The 23,321-nt window shown below is 40.3% G+C and overlaps 1 protein-coding gene across 1 annotated transcript; it reads left to right on the plus strand.

The window, feature by feature from the left end:
* Positions 1-5,347: 5,347 nt before the first annotated feature.
* PRG4 (proteoglycan 4) lies at positions 5,348-23,222 on the plus strand (the record flags this gene model as incomplete). The annotated part of the gene is made up of 10 exons (XM_084291165.1): positions 5,348-5,444; positions 9,693-9,812; positions 12,619-12,738; positions 14,880-18,539; positions 19,669-19,758; positions 19,969-20,108; positions 20,621-20,777; positions 21,584-21,763; positions 21,976-22,101; positions 23,112-23,222. 10 exons carry the CDS (start codon positions 5,348-5,350, stop codon positions 23,213-23,215), a joined length of 4,794 nt encoding a protein of 1,597 aa, XP_084147291.1. The 3' UTR covers positions 23,216-23,222.
* Positions 23,223-23,321: the final 99 nt, after the last annotated feature.

The raw sequence follows: 23,321 nt of genomic DNA on the forward strand, positions 1-23,321 counted from the left end.
CCTGGTGGGAGTCTGTTATAGACCGCCGAACCAGGATGAGGAGACTGATGAGGAGTTCTACAGGCAGCTGACAATAGTTGTGAAATCGTCAGCGCTTGTTCTTGTGGGGGACTTCAACTTCCCAGGCATATCCTGGAAGCACAACACAGCCCAGAGAAAGCAGTCTAGGAGGTTTCTGGAGAGTGTGGAAGATAGCTTCCTGATGCAGCTGGTTATTGAGCCTACCAGGGGAGGTGCCCTGCTAGACCTTCTCTTCACAAACAGAGAAGGACTGGTGGAGGATGTGGTGGTTGGAAACTGTCTTGGGCAGAGTGACCATGAAATGGTAGAGTTCTCCATTCTTGGAGAAGCCAGGAAGGGGGCCAGTAAAACCGCTGTATTGGACTTCCGGAGGGACAACTTTGAACTCTTCACGACACTGGTTGGTAGAGTCCCTTGAGAGGTGGTTGTGAAGGGCAGAGGAGTCCAGGAAGGCTGGGTGCTCTTCAAGAAGGAAATCTTAATGGCGCAGGAGCGGTCTGTCCCCACGTGCCCAAAGATGAGCTGGCGAGGAAGACCGGCCTGGCTGAACAGAGAGTTGTGGCTTGAGCTTAGGAGGAAAAAGAGGGTTTACAATCTTTGGAAAAGAGGGCAGGCCACTTGGGAGGACTATAAGGACGTTGTGAGGCAGTGCAGAGACAAAATTAGAAAGGTCAAAGCTCATCTGGAGCTCAATCTGGCAACTGCCCTCAAAGACAAAAAAAAATGTTTTTTACAAATACATTAATGCAAAATGGAGGACTAAGGAGAATTTCCGGCCTTTACTGGATGCAGGGGGGAACTTAGTTACAAAAGATGAGGAAAAGGCGGAGGTGCTTAATGCCTTCTTTGCCTCAGTCTCTAGCAGCAAAACCAGTTGCTCTCTGGATACCCAGTACTCTGAACTGGTGGAAGGGGATGGGGAGCAGAATGTGACCCTCACTATCCATGAGGAAATGGCTGGCGACCTGCTACAGCACTTGGATGTACGCAAGTTGATGGGGCCAGATGGGATCCACCCGAGGATACCGAGAGAACTGGCAGAGGAGCTGGCCAAGCCGCTTACTTTCATTTATCAATGGTTCTGGCTATCGGGGGAGGTCCCAGTTGACTGGCGGCTAGCAAATGTGACACCCATCTACAAGAAGGGCTGGAGGGCAGACTCGGGAAACTGTAGGCCTGTCAGTTTGACCTCAGTGCCAGGGAAACTCATGGAGCAGATTATCTTGAGTGTCATCACATGGTGAGTGGGTTGTGAGGCATTGGAATGGGTTGCCCAGAGAAGTGGTGGAGTCACCATCCCTGGAGGTCTTTAAAAGATATTTAGGTGTTGAACTTAGCGATATGGTTTAGTGGAGGACCTGTTAGTGTTAGGTCAGAGGTTGGACTCGATGATCTTGAGGTCTCTTCCAAGCTAGACAATTCTGTGATTCTCTGTGTGGACGTATACAATTTATAAGTCATATTCTTCTCTCTACTTACTTTTAAACCATTCTGTCAACTTTTTAGGTGTTGGAAATGTAGTAAGTCTATATAGACATCAAATGGCTGACGTACGTGTCCATCTGACCCTTATTACAGTAGCGTGCTAGATCAGAATTCATTGCAATATTACTGCTACTCACAATACTCAAAGATCACAGAAAAGCCATAGACTAATACCCCTTTGTCTTAAAAGTAAGCATAAATTCTCTTTGAAATTAACTTCTTTTTTTTTTTTTTTTTTTTTTTTTTTTTCTCTTCTCCCTAGAATCTAGTTAAATATGGAAATAAAATGTAGCCAGTTCTGGTATGGAAGAAGGTGCATGGTCATTGAAGGAAATGCAGGGAATTGTCCTTTGGTCAGTTATCAGATGGCTCAGAAGAATTAATTGTAACCCCATGCCCTCCCACATTAGGGCTTCTGCCTCCCCTGCATTGTTCTCCTTTCTCATCCCTGCAAGACAGAAAGCCTGGAAGATCATTAGCAAGAGTGTATCCACTACGTGGATTTAAAAGTGCTTAAAGTGCTTTTTATGTTCTGTTAATCCACTTACTGAATTATCCCATACAGCACACCGGGAAGATAAACCTGCCCGCAAAAGCAGCTTAGTGATGAATTTTTTATGAAAAAAGAGACTCTAAAAAAGAATATTTAAAGGTACAGCCTCACAATTCTGGAAATCCTAATTTAACTTTCAGGATAAGTGACTTGGCTAAAACTCATAGACCAAGCCTGCCTCAGAATGGGAAACCAACCTGAACTGATCCTCATTGACTTCCTTAATCTCCAAAGGAAAACAAACAAAAGCCCTTCCCATTTAACCTTCTACCAGTCTTCCAAAAAGTATGCTCTTCAAAGTTAGTTTTTAGTGCTGTAGAGAAAAGTACTACAAAGAAGATTCATTTGAGATTTTAAAATATGTTTTTTGTTTTGTTTTTCTGTACAGGTAACAGAGCAAATGTGTAACAGCCTCAGTTTCCATGCATCACAAATGTAAATGGAACCCACACAGGTTGATAAAAATCCGACATACTGTCAGATGCTGCTAGCTAAAATTGCACTGACGGGAAAGGAAGGAAAAACAACATTATCATTTTCTATTTGAAGTTCATATAACTAATGCTAAGGAATTAGTGGTCATTAGTGATCACCTAGCAGTCATTCAACTATAGTAAATACAAATGTTGTAGATGTGGATAACTGCAATTGAAATCAGGTCACAGCAGGTTAGGAAATCATCTCACCATTCATACTTTGCAACCCGATATACATCTTACCAATCCAATTACTTAATTCATAAAATAAATGAAACAATACAGCCCTACCAAAATGAACATATCTGTAAAACAAAATACCTGTAGCAGCCAGTCATGACTATCCATATGTTCAAGCTGTGTATGTACCTAATTGGCTTTTGATTTATTCATACTGCCATGTTACAAGATCACGATTAAACATTTAGAGCTTATTTTTGTTTACTTTTTTATATATATATATTTTTCACCTCATGTAGCTGTCCACTATTAACTGGCACTCAGAGCTGTACTGACTGAAATGATAGAAGTGATGAAATCTCCTTTAAAACAAGGATATCAAAATACACTTTACAATGTATTCTTGAATGTTTAGCTTGATCTAACTATAAATGATTTAAGTTACGAGTATTTTAGTATTTTTCTTGAAAATCTAGAAAATGAAGTTGATTCTATTTAACTACCCTAACTTCTTTCCTGGGTTCTAAGTATCTACAGGTTTGTACCTTTCATCTTAATCCACAGAGTTTCTGTGTCAAGTGTATAGTCAGCTCCACTAAAGGCTGAATCAAAGCTCTTATTATGACAAAGAAAGGTAATGTACTTCCTCCAGTGTATTACCTTGAATAAACTCCATGAAATCTCAGGGCCTCAGGTTTCTTTTTTCGTTTCGTATGCTAATAGCAGGAAATTATTGGCAGTGTGCAGAAGAGCTCGAATACCAGACTGATACTGTAAGTGCGCCCATTTAATACTTGTGTAAATAACTACAGAAACTTTTGCAAAGATCATGCATGTTCCTAGAGCAATAAAAAAGCACTCTTTTATTGATCAGAATTAATGGAAATGTTGCAGTGACATGAAAGCTATTAGAAATGTCCACAATGCAGAAAGATTGAATGAAATTGCTTCTATTTTGGTAACATATAAATTACAAAGAAATTCTAGCATAAAAAAAGCTATTCAGTCATTGGACTGAGCACAGAAAACATTTGAACCCAGATCTAAACCCATTATTTTTCAGAGATACCTACATTTTTTCTTTAAGTGACTTAAGCCTAATGGTTAAGTGCTTTCCTCAGGTGGGATCAGTGTGAATTGTACATATTTGTTATTTTGGGATATTAAAGTTACTTTGGGATTCAAATAATAGCATAAGACAGGAGTAACAAAGCTCCGCGCCTCTATTTAAGTTAGTTTCTGTGTAAAGAGGCAGCCCCCAAGCCCTGAGAGTCAGGACGACTGAAGTTTCAAAGGGAGTTGCCTTTGGCTCTGAGAGTGCGAAGCAGCCATTTCCAGTAGTCTGAATAGTGAATGGAGAAACGCATAGACCATTAAAACAACGTAATTCTCTTCCATTCATTCTGATGCTTTGCGTAGAATAGATGCAATAAATTTGAGACTTGACTAAATTGTTTGATTTCTAGCCAACACCTTAGCAACATTTCCATTCAGCTTAGAGGAAAGCAACATATATTCAGTGCAGAACTGGAAAATTATTTATGACTAAGCGAACTGAATCTCAAAAGTTTTTGGAGAAGAAACACCATCAGTAGTGGATAGTACTGCATAATTTTAGGCTACTGTCACCTAAGCTTTATTTGACAGGAATGAAAATGTACTCTGCATTTGCCTACAATGAGTTCTTATTGCTATGCAATAACGTCTAATGCCTTCCAGATGCATTCAGGACAATTTGTTCATTTCACTCAGTAATCAAAATGTGTTTTGACTAGTAAGTCTATTTATTTTTTTCTGTAATCATTTTTCTTAATGGGAGTATTTTCCAGATGTTGTGTTAGTCTAGTCATCTGGGACCTCTTCCAATTCATGTGGAAAGTTTGCTGTCATAGGCTGTCATTGGCAGTTTTGTTTAACAAGAAGTCTAATTAGTTAACCCCAGCATAGTTACAAAGAGATATATAAGGCATTTGAACCATCCTTGAGGGCAGACATATCCTCTGTTAGGTAAGTGTAACGCCTCTCTCTACTCAGAGTGTTCTGATCAAAGTGCTCTTCCTCAAAAGGAAAATGATGGGCTGGAAAAAAAATACTTTTCCTTTTGAAAGGAGATTTACTTTTATCCTACATTTCCATTGACTTGCTTAAACACTAATATTTTGATGATAGATTATGGTTTATAAAAGTATGCTGCTTAATAATTGTTTTGACAGTTTAATAATTAATTTGACAGTTTAATAATTGTTTTTGACAATTTAAAAATATAATAGATCTATATTTATCAGTATTGTAGCCTTAGAGACCAGTGTACTAAACTCCATCAAGGTTAAAATAAAAGGAGTAGACTGTGACTGTAGATTTTACCTAATACAGTTCTGCAAAAAATACTTCCATTATTTGTTAATAGTGAATTTTCCAAGTCCTACTACAAAACTTAACAGCTAATCAACTAATAAACATGAGAGAATTTATGGAATAATTCTAAATTACTAACTCTACTTGAATAATTTTAATATGAATTTTATGTTGCTATGAAACTCATGTATAAAGATATGCATTTCAAGTTTAATTGTTTCATTATTTAAAAAAAAAATGAATTGCATGTAGTGATGTGAAATTATTCTTTTTAGGGATGATGTTGTACCTGAAAGTAAATATCAGATGGAACGTACTTTGTGTATCCTTGGTGATCCTTTCATTGTCCCTGATTCAAGAAGTGTCTTCTCAAGGTACTGTAACATACAAAGTTGAGGGGAGGGTGTCTAGGATATCAGACAAATAGTAAGAAAGCTCCAAATGTGTCCTCATAAAAATCCTAAATTCTAGAACTTAGTATTTATTTGTCTGTCTATATATTCAGACAGGCATTCTGATTCAGTTTTATCATCACTGATTACTTTCATACCTAAATTTTGGCACAGCGTGGTCCTCTTTTTTTTTTTTTTTCTTTTTAGGAATAACATAAATATGAATATTATGCAAGATACATATAAGCCTATTTCTTTTTCTGTAGACATAGTCTGCAGATCCTGTTGTTCTTAGGTTGACATATTTAACCAAAGTGATTGGCAATATGCTTCAAGGAGAATCTTGAATTATAACACCCATATACTTTAGTTAGAAATGTTTGAATAGAAGAATGGGCTGAAGGAAAGGAACATGCACACCATGCTAAATTCTTTGCCATTAAATACACTGTTCTTATCACTGCCAAGGCAGTTTTCAGCATTTAGGTGTCTAATACTACAGAATTTATTTTACTCCCGAGCTCTGTAGTTGACCTTTGATGAGAGTAGCACCATTATGAAGAAATGAAAGAACCTACAACCTGGCAAATCATGTGCTGTCATGGTTCTCAAGTGGCTCTCATGTTATTACAGTGATAACATGGTGTACCACTTGCTAGTAAAATAAAATTTATTACTGCTTGAGTGTAGAAGCATAACATTTGTCCATCTGAGCAGCTCATCACAGCGCACAGGTGTCAGGCTTTACCTGCAGGTCAGAGGCATCTGGTGCTGCGCCTTCCACAGACAGAAGAACCTTCCTGCTAGCTTAACAGAAACCAGACTCATACCAACAGCAGCTAGAACCATTTGGGCATTTCCTTACAAGTACCTTCACAACTTCCAAGTCATAAACTTAAAAAAATAAACAGATGAAAAGGCATTCTTTTCTGGATTTATCTATATTTTCTTCCCCCAAGGCAAGAAAGGTGCAGCATACTGAACACATACCCAGGAATGAAGATGTCTAGCTTCCCTCTACAGCTCCCCTATTACGAGCCCATTAACTCACACCCACTGACTTCTCCATTTACTCCCCAGCTCCCCTGTGCTGATGACTTGTTATCAGGGCCCCAGCAGTCCTCTTAAGAATGGTAGTACTTATTATTTGTAAAGAAATGGTAAAAAATGTTATACCTAACTGCTGAAAAAAAAAACAATATAGATTAACAGGCTTAATTTTTTGTTATCTTAGGGTCTTCCTTAATACACACATGCAGAATGTGTGCTGTTAGAAATTATTGTGTTTGGTGTTGTGTTGTGTTACATGTTATTCCTTGTTATTTTCTTGTTGTTCCTCAGTGTTTCAGCTAATTATCCAAAGTCTGTTTTAGCTTGCTGATTGTTCAGCTTCTTTGTTTGTATTTAGGGGCACTCTACTTGTGGTCCTGCATGTTTCATTTCCAGAAGAAGCTGTTAGTGCGTTACGTTAGCAGAGATTTCACATAGGAGGGGGAGTTGTTCCAGGCAAATATCTGATATGGCAGATATTGAAAACTGACAAAAATGGCCCCAGGGACGTGTATTTATCATAACAATGCTCACCAGTTTAAAAACTAAGCTGGTTTTGATATGAATAACTTTAGCAAAAGTACAATTTGGACAGACCTAATCTGTCCGTCAGGTAAGCTGGCACAGGTGCACTTCTATCACCATGTGTAGGGTCTTAAGACAGAAAATAAATCAGCAAAACAGTATAGTTTTGGCTGATATGTTGCCTAAGTCAAGCCTGAGTCTGTCTCAGATGTAGTGCAGCCCCTCTCTCACCCAGAGGGGCCACTAAGCAGCCTGGGGGTGGGCCCTCTCTGCAGGCCACTGGGCGGCACCGGGCCTGCAGCTCCATGGCTCCCAGAAAAGAAACAGCTTTCTTTAGGAGAGGGTGAATCTTCCCACCTTGCCCTTCAGTGTTTCCTTGCGTAGCATTTTGGTTTGGCAACGTTCACACTGGTGTCGTGTGATTTTAGATTTATGGAGCTGTACAGGGAGATGTGGGGAAGGGTATTCTAGAGAGCATGGCTGCCACTGTGATTATAACTGCCAATACTACATGGAGTGCTGCGCTGACTTCAAGAAAGTCTGCACGGTGGGTAAGTTCCCAAACACAGCCAGCTCCTGTCAGCAAAGGCTTCTCCTCCTGCTTGCACCAGTGTCTCTCTGCCGAATGCTTAAATGTTTCTTCCACTTCTCTGCCTCCTTGTTCTCCTCGCATATGTGTGGTTCCCCCCTCTAAAAGCCTCAGTGATAACCTCTCATGGACCATTCAATGAAAATTTTGTATCTGCAGTTTATCACCAAGAGAAGTTTTGCTTTTTGGAAGAGCAGAGCAAGAGGGAGATTTTCCCAGCTGCTTGCTTTCTCCTTCTTTGTGCATTTGTACTGTATCTGTTTGTCTTTAAAGCAACAAAACTGTTCAAAGCAAATTCAGGAAGGAAGGAAAGTTTCAGGGTTTTCCAGAAAGAAATTCTGGGACAATCCCATTCAAATGTAACAGATATGGAGACTGGACAGTCTAACCCAAAGTCAGAGGAAGTCCTTCCACTGACTGAAATTAACTCTGGATCATAGCCATGTCTGGAGTCTGACAGAAAAGATGACTGAACAAGTACTGTATAGTGTAAATAAACACAGGTATTCCAAGCTGTTCTACTGAAGAATTTATCAAATATATGATATTCTTATAAATTATCAATATGTCAAAAATACCAGTGATTTAGATAACTGTAGTTTGTTACACTACACTGTAGTTCTAATAAGATTGATGGTGTAAGATAAGACTTCTTAGATCTAGCAATACAGGCTAAGTATTAAAACTCAAAAGCAGCACAACCTCAAATGCTAATTCTTTAAAAAATAAAAACAATTCTCACAGAGGCATGTGGAACGAATACACTGGCATCAACAGATCACACCATCTCTACACTGGTCAGAAACTCTTCAAAATCTGCCTACACAGTAATGCTAACTTTGATAGATAATTACTTAATTATAAAATAGGATTTTATGCCCTGAGTACCAGCAAGACGCTGACTTCAGAGGGACTCATGCACAGTAAAGATACAGGACAATAGATCACATGATAACGCTGGAAATACCAAGTGATAGTTAATTCTCAGCTCAATTCTATGAGATGCTAAGCATCTTAAAAGATATCCACTGCAGGTCTAACGTACTCCAATTTAGCTATCAACTAAGTACCTATTAAAGATATTACTAAATTTCAAAAAATAGTTTGTAATGCAAACATTTAAGGGCAAACTTAATTCTTGACATATATAGCAAGCATGTTTTGCTCAAGTCTATAATAGCTGCACACACACTTTCCAAAACAATCTGGTCATTATTTAGTACAAAACAGACATACCGTGGTCACTAAGGTTATCAGATGTTAACCCTTAACGTAATATTAAAAACATGGTTATTAGTCATCTGTCAAAACATGGCAGATACTCCTCTAGTATTAATAATTTAAGAAGTGTATTAGATGGGGATAAAACCTAAAAAATAGTGACTTTGTGTAACTTTGTAGTAATTCATATAACTAAGTTACAGTATTTGCCTGTGGACACCTGGTACACTTAGTCATAATAAATACAGGCCAATTCTTTTTCAGAAATACTTTGGTAGACACATCTGTGTTGCTGCAGAGTGGTGCTCTGAAGCACCATCTTTTTGAAAATGTGGCCCAGAATTACTTTCTTACTGAATTTAAAAATTATTGAGATAGCTGCTGTTTGATTAGGGAAATGGCACAGGCTACCCACAGAGGCTGTGGGGGCTCCTGCTTGGGAAGCTTCCAGTGCTGCCTGGACATGGGGCTGGGCACCAGCTGGGGGGGCCCTGGTAGGGCAGGCCTGGGGCGAGGTGACCTCCAGAAGTCCTCACTGGCCTCAGACAGTCTGGGAACCCTTCTGTGATGGGGCCTATCTAAAGTGAACTCCAAGGCTGTTTCATTCTACTATGAATTCTAAACGGTCTCACTACACCACCATGGCAAAGTGCTGTTCTGGTTACATGATTTGATCCAAAACTTGATGACTCCACTAGTTAAGCAAGTTTTGGATCAGACCAGAATAACCACCTTGGCAGCTGTTGTTTAAATCAGCTAAAGCAAGTAACTTCACTATAGAAAGGTCCCAATGTTAAATGTGAGCCAGACAAAAATACTAACTCCCTTGTTCTGCCTTAATGTAGCAGTCTCCTGCAAAGGACGTTGCTTTGAAGCCTTTGAAAGAGGAAGAGAGTGTGACTGTGATGCAGACTGTGAAAGATATGGCAAATGCTGCCCCGACTATGCAAAACACTGTAAAGAAGGTAAGAAATTTCTGTATCACAAAAGTTTTCCTACATATATTATAACTTACGTTGCCATAAAATATAAACCACATAGACTTTGTTCTTGGTATGATCCACATTAGTTCTCAGGTGAACCTTTCCATAAAATTCAGCCATGCTAGTACACCCACAGCATGACAGCCCAATAAACAGGAACCAGGAGGCAGAGACTACGTAAATGTTTGCTAACAATTCCATACCACAGAGATCCTGCACAACTTGCTGGTCTTGTCTAAAATTACCAGCACTCAGCATCAGCTATACATAGCATTAGCTGTACAAAAACAAAGAAAACGAAACAAAACAAAAATCATTTTAGAAATAAATTGGCCATTTTCTGAAGTGTGAACACTGAAGCATATAGGTAGATATACTGACATCCATCACATGATATGAATTCCACAGGGAAAGTTTTATTTTGTCTTAGCCTCTCTGGCACTCCATACCTTAGTTCACTATCAGAACCATTACTCAGAACAATACACATAAGGCCAGGTTTGACACGTGTATTTCCACTCGTGCTACTAAAATTATATCAATAACATAATTCAAAGACAGAGGCTGGGCAAAAATGAATGATGCTTTGCAGTAAAAAGTCTAGGTCATATATGGAGAAGTGGTAAGGTAGGTCCAAACTCCCTTAAATTGCCCTGCAACCCACCCAGACGTGTGTAATAGCCAGTCCCTGCACTGGGGATAGCACTACTTGAACCTTCAGACCATTTGCTTGTGGTTGCTGCAATCACTGGAAGCACGTGGGCAGATCGCCCAGATCTTTCCCATCCTGAATCCAAAACAGGAAGAGCAGCCCAACATAGAACCCCCTCTTGGGGGGTAAGGAGGGCCCCCCTGATGAGATGTGGTTGCACGTTCACACTGCAAGTGAGTCATTTTAAGAAAGTCCCCATTTAGCCTTCAGGCTGTGAATTCAGTTCACCGAATACTTATACTGCCCCACAGTCAAGTCACTTTTGTTTATCCAGCCCTTCACAGACCAGACAACCTAGAAGGCAGCCAATTTTCAAAGCCTGTCCTTTAGCAGACAGGATAAGTGTTAGGGATTATCATTTGGTTCAAATTACCAACCACTCCCAGTCCCCAAGCCCTGGTATAGCTGCTCGGTTTTGCTATTCAGTTGCATAGTAATTTATACTGAAATAGACTCTGTATTGAGCACTTTTGACTGGATGTCTACGAGATAAATGTCTTAAAAGGGTCATGAGCTGAATTTGCTACCTTTGAGGTTGCTTCTTTCAGCTGGACCTACCAGGATGCCACTTGATTTAAATGACGTTATCTACTATTTTATCAGTGATTACATTCCTTCTTCTTTTTCTTCTTGCTTTTTAATCCCTGCTGTGAAACTCCTTCAGTTAGAGCAAGATTCCCAAAAAGGTGTACAAGTGTAACACTGGGACTGAAGTGGACAAAGATGACACTAGAGCACCCTGCTTAGAGCTGCCTGATTGACCAAGTATCTCCTTTTGGCTCAGAAATCCCCCAGGAACTTGTAGCTCTGCCTTCAGGGAATGCATAGACCCATCCTGGCTTGGTACCTGGCTCTGTCTCAGCTTCAGGGATGCCCAGAGATCATTGCCATTACATTACATAGCATGACATTAGAAAAGAAAAAAGAAAAATTCTGCTGGAAATCTTAGACACATGTGTGATTTATCTGATGTTTTTCCAAAAAAAAAATCAGAGAACAGTAGCAGTGGCATTCCAGGCTCACGAAAGTTCCATTGTGCAAATGAAAGTTTCATTAGTGCAACCAATTTGGAAGTTCAGCAGTTTAAGATGCATGAACACCCACAGGACATACTTAGCTGTGTCACTTGTTCTTCAGTTCAAGCATAATGAAAAATTATCCAACTGTGCATGGTCTTAGAAAGTTTCTTCTAAGATTTTAGTTTCTTAGTTTTGCTATTAATGTTTGTCAAAACGAACACAAAACCAGACACCCCAAATACACCCTACTCAGTACCCAGTACTTCAGTATTTTTGCTATCTCTGAGTAATTAAGAAACATTTTAAACTTTTTGGAATAATGTAATAACTTAAGGCATGCAGTTACCTTTCACTTTGCTCTGTCTATATATCGTGACCACTTTTTTCTGGACAATAGAGCTAAGTTCATCTAGAGATCATTTTTATCTTTCCATTACTCCAAAAGCCCTCTACCCCAGAACATATACACAGAGTTAAGGACTGATCAAATATCCCTACATTGACTCATCTGAAAGCTGATTCAGCTCCCAGAGTGATTTTATTCAACAATTGCATTTTCTCTCTCTTTCCTAATAAAAACTTCAGGATATCTGTGCAGAATTATCCCATGTCTGAAGAACTACATCATAACTAAATCTTCAAGGGAATATCAAAGTAATACAACATCTCTCAGATACCCACTATAAAAAACACTCACAAGATAGCCCCAAGATATCTGTATTAAAAAAAAAAAATAAAGAAAACAAAAAAAGAGAGAAATTCTCAGAGTATAAAACTCCACTCAGAATTCTTCTTTCTCCCAGCTGAAAATTCCTGTTAGCTAGGAATGCCTCACCTCACACTTTTGGGAAAAATATTTCTCTGATCTATGACAAACACTTAGGGATCCAAAAGATATTTTTGTCTTTTTTCACAAATAATATTTTAAAGAATATTATAGATGGGGAAAAAAATAAAAGACTTATGTGGAAAAGGGACACTGAAATTCTGTATCACTTTCTTCTTACACCAAACACCTAAAAACACTCCCATTAACAGATTATTTCATTTCTTTCAGCGCACACAGAAAAGACAACACCCAAGACTCCTCCACCAAATAAATCAACATCTAAGAGGTCATCAGCAAATGAAGAAAAGAAGCCAGAGGAAGTAACACAGCCCCATGAAGTTATAGAAGGTAGGAAAGAACACAAATAAAACAGGATGGGTGTTACTTGAAGGAATATTAGAGACCATTTTCCTGCTCTGGAAATAGAAGGGCAATGTGAGACATTACCAGACAGTTACCAAGCTTGGAACCACTCAGTTTATAAACTCATTACCTCACCTAGTTCTCAAGAAAGACTGTACTAATTTTGCAGCGCTCACTTCAGACAGATGTTAGATTGTGGTGATGTTTCCCACATTTCTATTTGATTTCCACATGTATCTTCAAAAACTACATTACATGCCATTGTCAGTTTTGGATAAAATCCATGGCTGGAACAGGAAGGGTGTTGTATTTTGGGACAGTGAAAACTGGCAAAACCAGGCCAGGAAAATCTCCTAACAGGTTTCTCTACCTTTAATCAAGCCCAGCCTCATGTGGCTTCAGAAAACATGAAGAATTTATTTTTATTTTTCAGAATGGAAAACATGTTGCATTCCTGTGTTCTTTGATATTCTATTCCAGCATTTAAAATGATAATTTGGGAGATAATGTGAACTTGAAACCTGAAGTAACAACAATGAAACAAGGCTAGAAGTCAATACTGGCCAATACTTAAACTCTTTTAGTATTATTATTGCTATTATTATCATCATCACCATCAATAATAATAATAATAATAATAATAATAATAATAATAATAATAATAATAATAATAAATTATATATTATTATATATAATATATTATTATATATCATATATAATATATCATATATTATTATATAATGATATAATATAATAATAAATAATAATAATATAATAAAATAATAATATATATTATTATATATTATAAATATATATAATTGTATATTATTATTATTATTATTATTATTATTAGGAATACTTACCTTTCTGCTGTGGCAGTTTCCTTTTACGAAATCAATACAGCAGATCAAATGAAACAAAATTAAGGAAATTCAATCAACAAAATCCCACTTGATATACAGTATTGCATACACTTTGGGAAGGAGCAATACTATTCTGTAATGCTCTGCTTATACTACACTGTTTCTACAATACATTTACACAGGAATTATTCCTCATACTGCAAGATCCTAAGTGTTTCCAGTCTGATGAGAGAGGCATTGCATCAGTACATTCATCAGGCCATGACTGTCAGCAATCGCTCAGATTTTGAAAGATTTTTTCAGAATACTTGTTCAAAAGATGAACAACATGACCCCAAATCACATGATGCTGCACTTGATTTTCTCAGGTTTTCAAGAACCAAGTGTTATCTCAGTGATAATGGTAGATAGTAAGGAATCATAGAAGTAAGAAGCAAACAAACTAACAAAAAACCTTGAAAACAGAACTAAATGGAAAAATATCACAAAGGTAACACTGAGAGATCAAAAAACATTTTATGTTAGTTTCTGCTGAATATATCTGTAATTTCTTTCAAGTTCGTGTAACTACATATAAAAGTAGACTCTTAAAGCTGTAAATCACAAAGAGGAAAAATACCAAGGATATAGAGTATGAGATGTATGCATGTGTCTGTACTCAAAAAGTTTGTTTTCCTCCTGTTTCATTAATCCCCTCCTTCAAGTCCAGGTCACAGGTGCAGGCTTTGTTGTAATTACAGCCAAAGGAACAAATCAAAAGTACAAACTGGGAAGGGAAGTGTCCTATTAGAAGAATTATATAAGGTGGTTCCCCTTCCATGAAAAAGATAGAAACACTATGTGGTCTCACATACAAACACTGAATTAAAATCTGCTGTGCTGCGTTCATAGGTGCTACAGGTTAATCAAAGGTATTAGTTAAAACTTAGTGGACTGCTGTGAAGTCCCAGAAAGGCAAAGGAAATATACAGTCCAAGTTAGTCTGGATCTCTAATATATATGTCTTTTGGCAGTTACATAGGTCCATAACTGGTATTTATCAAATTGAACTTGAGTTTCCATGTATTTATATAAACACACACACAAAAATTGCAATTTTACACATAAGGCTTTTTCTATTTTTAAGCAAAGACACAAAAACAAGATAACACTGCTATTCAAAAAATAAGTAGCTACTTCTAATCAGCATACTAGAAAACAAACACCAAAAAACAGGTGTGTGCATTGAAATTAGAATGTCTTAACATGTATTTTTTCTCATAGATATGGGCAGTGAAAAAATGGTGACCAGTCCTCCTCCAACTACAAAACAGCCTGATACAACACCACCAATCAAAGCAACAACAATTAAACCATCTACTCCAAAACCTAGTTTAACACCTATCACAAGTATTACCACAAAACCAACAACTTCCAAAGCTGAAGAGACAACCCCTGAAGACACAGAGGCTCCAACAACTGAGGCAGACCCTACCATCACACCCAAAGAGGAAGAGATAACCCCTGAAGCCACAGAGGAACCCCTGACTGATACAGACTCTCCTGTTAGCCCTGAAGCTGAGGAGACAACCCCTGAAGCAACAGAAGCACCAATGACAACAGCAGACCCTCCAGCCACACCCAAAGTTGAAGAGACAATCCCTGAAGCAACAGAGGCTCCAACGACTCCCAAAGCCGAGGAGACAACCCCCGAAGCCACAGAGGCTCCAACGACTCCCAAAGCCGAGGAGACAACCCCCGAAGCCACAGAGGCTCCAACGACTCCCAAAGCCGAGGAGACAACCCCCGAAGCCACAGAGGCTCCAACGACTCCCAAAGCCGAGGAGACAACCCCCGAAGCCACAGAGGCTCCAACGACTCCCAAAGCCGAGGAGACAACCGCTGAAGCCACAGAGGCTCCAACGACTCCCAAAGCTGAGGAGACAACTCCTGAAGCCACAGAGGCTCCAACGACTCCCAAAGCTGAAGAGACAACCCCCGAAGCCACAGAGGCTCCAACGACACCCATGGCTGAGGAAACATCCCCTGGAGCCACAGAGGCTCCAACGACACCCATAGCTGAGGAGACAACTCCAGAAGCCACAGAGGCTCCAAATACTCCCAAAGCCGAGGAGACAACTCCTGAAGCCACAGAGGCTCCAACGACTCCCAAAGCTGAGGAGACAACTCCTGAAGCCACAGAGGCTCCAACGACTCCCAAAGCTGAGGAGACAACTCCTGAAGCCACAGAGGCTCCAACGACTCCCAAAGCCGAGGAGACAACTCCTGAAGCCACAGAGGCTCCAACGACTCCCAAAGCTGAGGAGACAACCCCTGAAGCCACAGAGGCTCCAACGACTCCCAAAGCTGAGGAGACAACCCCCGAAGCCACAGAGGCTCCAACGACTCCCAAAGCCGAGGAGACAAGTCCTGAAGCCACAGAGGCTCCAACGACTCCCAAAGCTGAGGAGACAACCCCTGGAGCCACAGAGGCTCCAACGACTCCCAAAGCTGAGGAGACAACTCGTGAAGCCACAGAGGCTCCAACGACTCCCAAAGCTGAGGAGACAACCCCCGAAGCCACAGAGGCTCCAACGACTCCCAAAGCTGAGGAGAGAACTCCTGAAGCCACAGAGGCTCCAACGACTCCCAAAGCTGAGGAGACAACCCCTGAAGCCACAGAGGCTCCAACGACTCCCAAAACCGAGGAGACAACTCCTGAAGCCACAGAGGCTTCAACGACTCCCAAAGCTGAGGAGACAACCCCAGGGGCCACAGAGGCTCCAACGACTCCCAAAGCCGAGGAGACAACTCCTGAAGCAACAGAGGCTCCCATGACTCCCAAAGTTGAGGAGACAACCCCCGAAGCCACAGAGGCTCCAACGACTCCCAAAACCGAGGAGACAAGTCCTGAAGCCACAGAGGCTCCAACGACTCCCAAAGCTGAGGAGACAACCCCAGGGGCCACAGAGGCTCCAACGACTCCCAAAGCTCAGAAGACAACCCCCGAAGCCACAGAGGCTCCAATGACTCCCAAAGCTGAGGAGACAACCCCAGGGGCCACAGAGGCTCCAACGACTCCCAAAGCCGAGGAGACAACCCCTGAAGCCACAGAGGCTCCAACGACTCCCAAAGCCGAGGAGACAACCCCAGGAGCCACAAAGGCTCCAACGACTCCCAAAGCCGAGGAGACAACCCCAGGAGCCACAAAGGCTCCAACGACTCCCAAAGCCGAGGAGACAACCCCCGAAGCCACAGAGGCTCCAACGACTCCCAAAGCCGAGGAGACAACCCCCGAAGCCACAGAGGCTCCAACGACTCCCAAAGCCGAGGAGACAACCCCCGAAGCCACAGAGGCTCCAACGACTCCCAAAGCCGAGGAGACAACCCCTGAAGCCACAGAGGCTCCAACGACTCCCAAAGCCAAGGAGACAACTCCTGAAGCCACAGAGGCTCCAACGACTCCCAAAGCTGAAGAGACAACCCTTGAATCCACAGAGGCTCCAACGACTCCTGAAGCCACTGACGCTCTAATGTCTCCCAAAGCTAAGGAGACACCCCCTAAAGCTGAGGAGACAATCCCTGAAGCCCCTGAGGCTCCAATGACCCCCAAAGCTGAAGAGACAACACTGAAAGCCACCGATGCTCCAACGACCCCCAAAGCCAAGGAAACGATCCCAAAAGTTACCAAGGCTCCAATGACCCCCAAAGCCACGGAGGCTCCAACAACCAAGGCTGACTCTTCCACCACCCCTCAAGCCACTGAGGCTCCAACGACCCTCAAAGCTGCGAAGAAAACCCCAAAAGCTACCAAGGCACCAACAACTGAGGCTGAGTCTCCCACCACCCCTAAAGCAAAAGAGACAACTCTTATGGCCACAGAGGCACCAACAACCAAGGCAGGCTCTCCCACCATCCCTGAAGTTGAATTCACTACCCCTGCACTCCTCAACATTAAATCAGACACAACTACTTCAGGTGAGAAGTCTGCAACTACACCTGTTAAAAATGACAAAACGACAACTAAACCTGTAACAACTCCTGTAACCAAAGAGACGACAACTAAAAAGGAAACAACCACAGTGAACAAAGAGATAACAACACCCAAGAAAGACAAAACTACTCTACTTAAAGACATTTTAACAGCAGGTAGGAAAGACACAACCACTGTAACCAAGAAGCCTACCATGGCTGATGACTCTCCTGAAGGTACAGACAATATTCCAAGTATAACTCCTGCAGCCAAACAAGTTGTAACTACAGCAGCTGAATTAGAAGCAACTACTGTAGACAAAAAGACTGCAGTGGCTACAGAAAAAGAAGCAATCCCGGCTACAGAAGACAAAACTCCCAAACCGAGAGAGATTTTAGCACCAACAGTTAAGGAAGAAGAACGTCCACTGGGTACCATGATTGTAACAACACCAGCAGCTACAACTCCCATGCGCAAGCCCACCATGCTGCCAACAAATGCCAAAACAGATTCAGCTCCTAAAACCAGGGAGATTGTGCCAACAACTAAAAGTGATACAACCACAGAGAATAAACAGACTGTAGCAGCAGCACCTAATGAGTGTGTAATTACCAGTAAAGAAACAACAACAGCTGGTAAAAAAGAGATAACTACCCTCACTGATGAAATTAGCTACACAACTGAAAAAGAAATAGAAGATGCCACTGAAAAGGCCCCTAGTCTTGACAAGAAAGAGGAAACTACAGTTACCAGAGAGAGAACTACAACAGATAAAAAAGATACAATAGAAGAAATGTTTATTGTTTCTAGAGGGACATCCAAGCCAGATATACATTTCCAGGAGGTTACTGACACACGTGATGAGCCTCATCCAGCCAACCCTGAAACCATGCCAGTAAAAGAAGAGCCTGATATAAACAAGCCTTTAATACAAACTGTGGACTTGCCAGTTCTACCTGGAGAAACACAAGGTAAGTGTGTTCCAGTAGGTACAAAAACTGGGAGCACAACAAAACCTCAAGAGAAGGATGTGCAAGACCTTTCTATCTGGTGTCAGAAGGAGGCACACCTATCTCAGTGGTTAACTGTGACTGTGGTGATGCAGTTGTCAGCATCTTGAACGCTGGTACCTTAATTTTCAGTTGTATTGTTACTGAAATTCTCCACCTCATTTATAGCATGATCTCATTTCAGCAATTGGTCCTGCTGAAAAATATTTGCTGTAAATACCGTGGTAGATGCAGACAAAAACAACAGAAAAAGGAAAAACAAGTTAAATTTCTAAGTCTCATGGAAACACTGTTAGAACATCAGGCTGAATACCCACTATTAGTTATAGTACCTAACCTGAGATTTTGTAGGCTCATAAGAAAAACAAGAAAGATTTTCCTTATATTCTTTCTCTGTGATTTTTGCCACAGCTATTTTTCATGTCCTCACTGTTGATTATATATTAAGGTACAGCCCATAGGTTCTTGGGCATTTTTTCATTCATGTTTTGACAGATGATTTGCAAAAACAAAGAAGGGGTCTTCTAGGTTGAAAATATTTGTGTTTTTGTCTGAAACATATCCTTCCTTTACATTCAACCTAAAATAAATGTAAATCCATTAAGAATGAAGGAGGGGAAGAGGAACCTACACTGAAAAGGAACCTACATGAAGGAGGGGAAAAGGAATCCATTAAGAATGAAGGAGGGGAAAATGAAGGAACCTACAGAAGCTTGGAGAAAAGAGTAAACATCCATAAGCATGAAGAAATTTAGTATGAGACAGTATATGATGCATTTATAAATATTTTTATGAATTATATAAGGTAAACAATAAATGACTAGCTGTACCTAGTTATATGAACAGCTAGTCTTATGCTTCTCAGAACAAATCATGAGAGTTAAACTTTTTAACAATATATCTTGAATGAATAATTAAACCGTTTGTATGAAAAAAACTCAGACAGATCTGAGGAGAGCCCTGAACACCATCCTACACATGAAAATCCCATTTAAATGTGGCCAACGCTGCTTCAGGTGGGCAGGGGGAGGCAATGCCCTTTTTTGTTTAAAAACAAACAAAAACTAATCTGAACTATGCTATTTTGCAGTGGGCAAGACCGACGAGAAGGACCTGTGCAGCGGGAAGCCGGCGGACAGCATGGTAGCCCTGCCCAATGGCACCCTGGCTGTCTTCCGAGGTATGTTGGTCCTGCAGCCCTCTGCCCCGGCCTGCCTCTGTGGCTGCCACATCGCCACCTCAGGGTGGAGGCGTGAGGAGCAGGGTCCTCAGGGAGGACCGTGAGGAGAGGCAACACAGGGGCGTCCTGCTTTCTAACGCTTTTCTCCCCGTGTCTGTTTGTCCGCCCACGTGTCTCACCATGCGGCCTGCTGTCCCCTCCCACCTGCAGGTCACTACTACTGGCTGCTGAATGGCAGGAGCCCGCCGACCACCAACCCCCGCCGGATCAGCGAGGGCTGGGGCATCCCATCCCCCATCGACACCGTCTTCTCCCGGTGCAACTGCGATGGGAAGACCTTCTTTATCAAGGTGGGGAAGTGCAGAGAGGCTTTGAAATGTCGTCCTGCTGCACAGCAGTTCAGTTCAGCCCTGTGCTCCAAGGCCACATTGCTCGTTTTATAGAATAAGCAGCATTTTCACACTTAGAATTGAGTGGGTGAACTGAACATATTCCTTCTCCTGCCCCACCTCCACTGACTTGGCATTGTGCTTCTCAAATAGACTTAATCGTGTTTTTTCCCCATAATTCGTTACTGACCGACTAACAAACAAAACCTTTAAATCTGATTATTACTTTGTTTAGTAACCATTATTACAGTTCATTTCCAAGATTTTTCCCGTACTCAAAGGCACAGTTAGAAGACTGCAGAAATTTTGTGATGTTGTAATAGCTTGTTTTTGTGGACATAGGAATAGTTCCAGCCAGTTCTACATGGTGGTTATCAAAATGCTAGCATTACAATTAATTATAATGTCTGTATTGAAGCTCAGTTACCATGAATGAATTTCCTCTGAAGCTCATCTTTTGCTTAAACCACTAGGGTAACCTATACTGGCGTTTCACTAATGGCGTGATGGACAAAGGCTATCCCAAACCTCTTGCAAATGGATTTGCAGGGTTAAATGGGAAAATGGTAGCAGCACTCCCTGTGGCAAGATACAACAGCAGACCAGAATCAGTTTATTTTATCAAAAGAGGTATGTCCTGTAGTTCACAGATGATCAAAAGGTGCTTGAATTGCATTAGTGAGGAATAAAACACTGTTTCTCTTGACTGTTTTTTGTTGTCTGTTTTGAACAAAATATGTCTAAGTGATGTAAGAGGACACTAGGTAGTCAAACCATAGCCTGAGGCTTTAAAAAAATGTATTAGAATGTTTAAGTGCTTTTTAAAATAGACCAGACCACAAGGGAACATAATCTTTGCAAACAAATATTGAGGTAAGTTTTATCTGGTGGTAATTTTTTTTTTCAATCTCAAATTAATCTGAGATGGAAAGACTTTAAATAAGCTTATTAGTTCAGAACTATGCATGGAAATCTCCTTCTGTTCTTTCTATTTCTCATTTCATGCTTAAAGTGAATGTAATTTCCTTACCTAATATGAATGATCTAAATCAAAAAAAGCTGAGGTTAATGAAATGCAAATCTTTTTTCTGGACTCTAGCCTTCCTCTCGTGTACCCCAAAGCTATGGTCTTAGCCTCCTCTTTGATAAATAGGTGTGACAGCAGTAAAAGCAGTTCCACTGGAATTGTACTTACTGTAGGAAATTTGATGAGGCTGGAGGAGTTATTGCTACATTTAGAAGCATATATTGGATTTAGAGAGCAACGCTTTTCCATTGCAAGATGTAGGAATACATAGAAAAAGCTGCAGGTTGCAACAGCATTAGACAGTTGTAGATGTATTAAAATGATGCTATTGACTTTCTGCCTGTGATATTGATGATACTGTGATCTCTGATTTAGCTTTTATTTTTTAATTACACTAATTCTCTTTTAGATGGTAACATGCAACAGTACGTGTACAGACAAGAGCCAGCCAAGAAGTGCCAAAGGAAAGCCCGCATTACCATAAGATACCCAGCTTTTGTCCCAAGACTTGTAATAAGGAGACGCTTTCAACGTGCAGTAGGATTGCCAACCGTTATTCAGACTGTCAGAATCAATCCATATCCATCCGGTATCTTATGTTTATTAAGTTTCTTTTATACAATTATTTTAATCTGAGTAGTCTTTGAAGAACAACTTTGTTACAGTTTTATTTCCTAACACAGTACTTCACTGTTTTTCAATCTGATGATTCTTGCTTGCTGTAGATTATATAAACAGATGACAGATCTTGTCAGTCATGCTGTAACACTTTCTAAATGTGACACTTTGTTTTGTTTGCAGGAGTTCTGCGTAAAGAAGTAAAAATGACTACCTACTGGAGAGGACTCCCCAAAGTAATTCATTCAACTATATCAGTACCCAACTACAATAAGCCAGACGGCTATGATTATTACGCCTTCTCTTACAGTAAGTTAGAGCTAATGCAAGTTACTCTGTATTCCAAAATGCTCAGTGATAGGAAAGAAAGAAGCCCGTGTACCTATGAGTGTTCTACAGCACAAAGTTACCACTTACTTATGAGTCTGCAAGGCTAATTTTAAGCAAGCACTATTAAGCAGTTCTGAGAAATAAACTGTTGCCTGTAACAGAGATGTTTCTGTTCAAAATCGAGTTACAGGACAGCTAGTAGCAGAGAGGTACAATCATTCAGAATAGCCCTTCATGGAATGCATTGCCATAAGAGTACAGGTTTATAAAATGACAAAAAAAAGCTGACAACTAAATACACAATCATATTAATGATAGAATGAGATCCTTGGACCATTATACATAAAAAGATTTTTCACTGGCTTCTACAGAACTACGTTTCTGACAAAACAACAACAAAAATACAGGGAGGAACACAAAACATTTAGTTTCCCAGGAAATAACTATTTCTAATTCCACGTTAGGTAGATCCTTTCCCTCTCACCAGGCTCATCTAAAAGCATTTGTCAGAATTTTCTTGATTATTCAGGGGAAAAAAAAAGCTCAAATACTAGACTATCCAAATACAGGATACTAAAGTAAGTCTCTGCCAGTATGATAACTGTATAACCTTCACATCGGCTACTTCACGCTCATGGACCACAGAGTTCTCATGTTTACAGTAGCACAGGATTGTTTTTAGTTTGATTTCCAAATACTTAAACATATTTCTGTGTTGTAGCAGTACAAGTGTAACTCTTCTGTACTCCCTGTTCTTGCAGCAGATTTATTAGCAGTATTGTAAAACTAAGCTGAACATAAAGAAGAACAGATCAAACAGTTGAGGCCAAAAATGGATTTTTATAGCCTCTCAATTCCATATATACATGTGAAATGAAAATCTGCTATTAATCCCTAAATGAAATTAAAAGGCAGGCTTTAATTTCAAGATTCTTTCTGTGTACTAAATGTAGCTTCTGGAATTTAATTTTGACATATCTTCATTTCAGATCGGTACTACAGTTTGGATGTGGGCAAAAGAATAGCAAGACCTGTTACCGCTCTCACAGGAAAGACTGTATCCAAAGACTGGTATAACTGTCCTGAAAAGTGATGCAGAGCAGAGGATTTTTTTTAAAAAAAAGATGCCATTTGAATTTTGACAGTTTGTCTGATTTTATTAATAAAGACATTGAAGTGTGTGCACACAAAACTAAGTA

This window comes from Netta rufina (assembly GCF_964035555.1).
Source record: "Netta rufina genome assembly, chromosome: 8".
In the NCBI taxonomy this organism is placed as follows: Eukaryota; Metazoa; Chordata; class Aves; order Anseriformes; family Anatidae; genus Netta; species Netta rufina.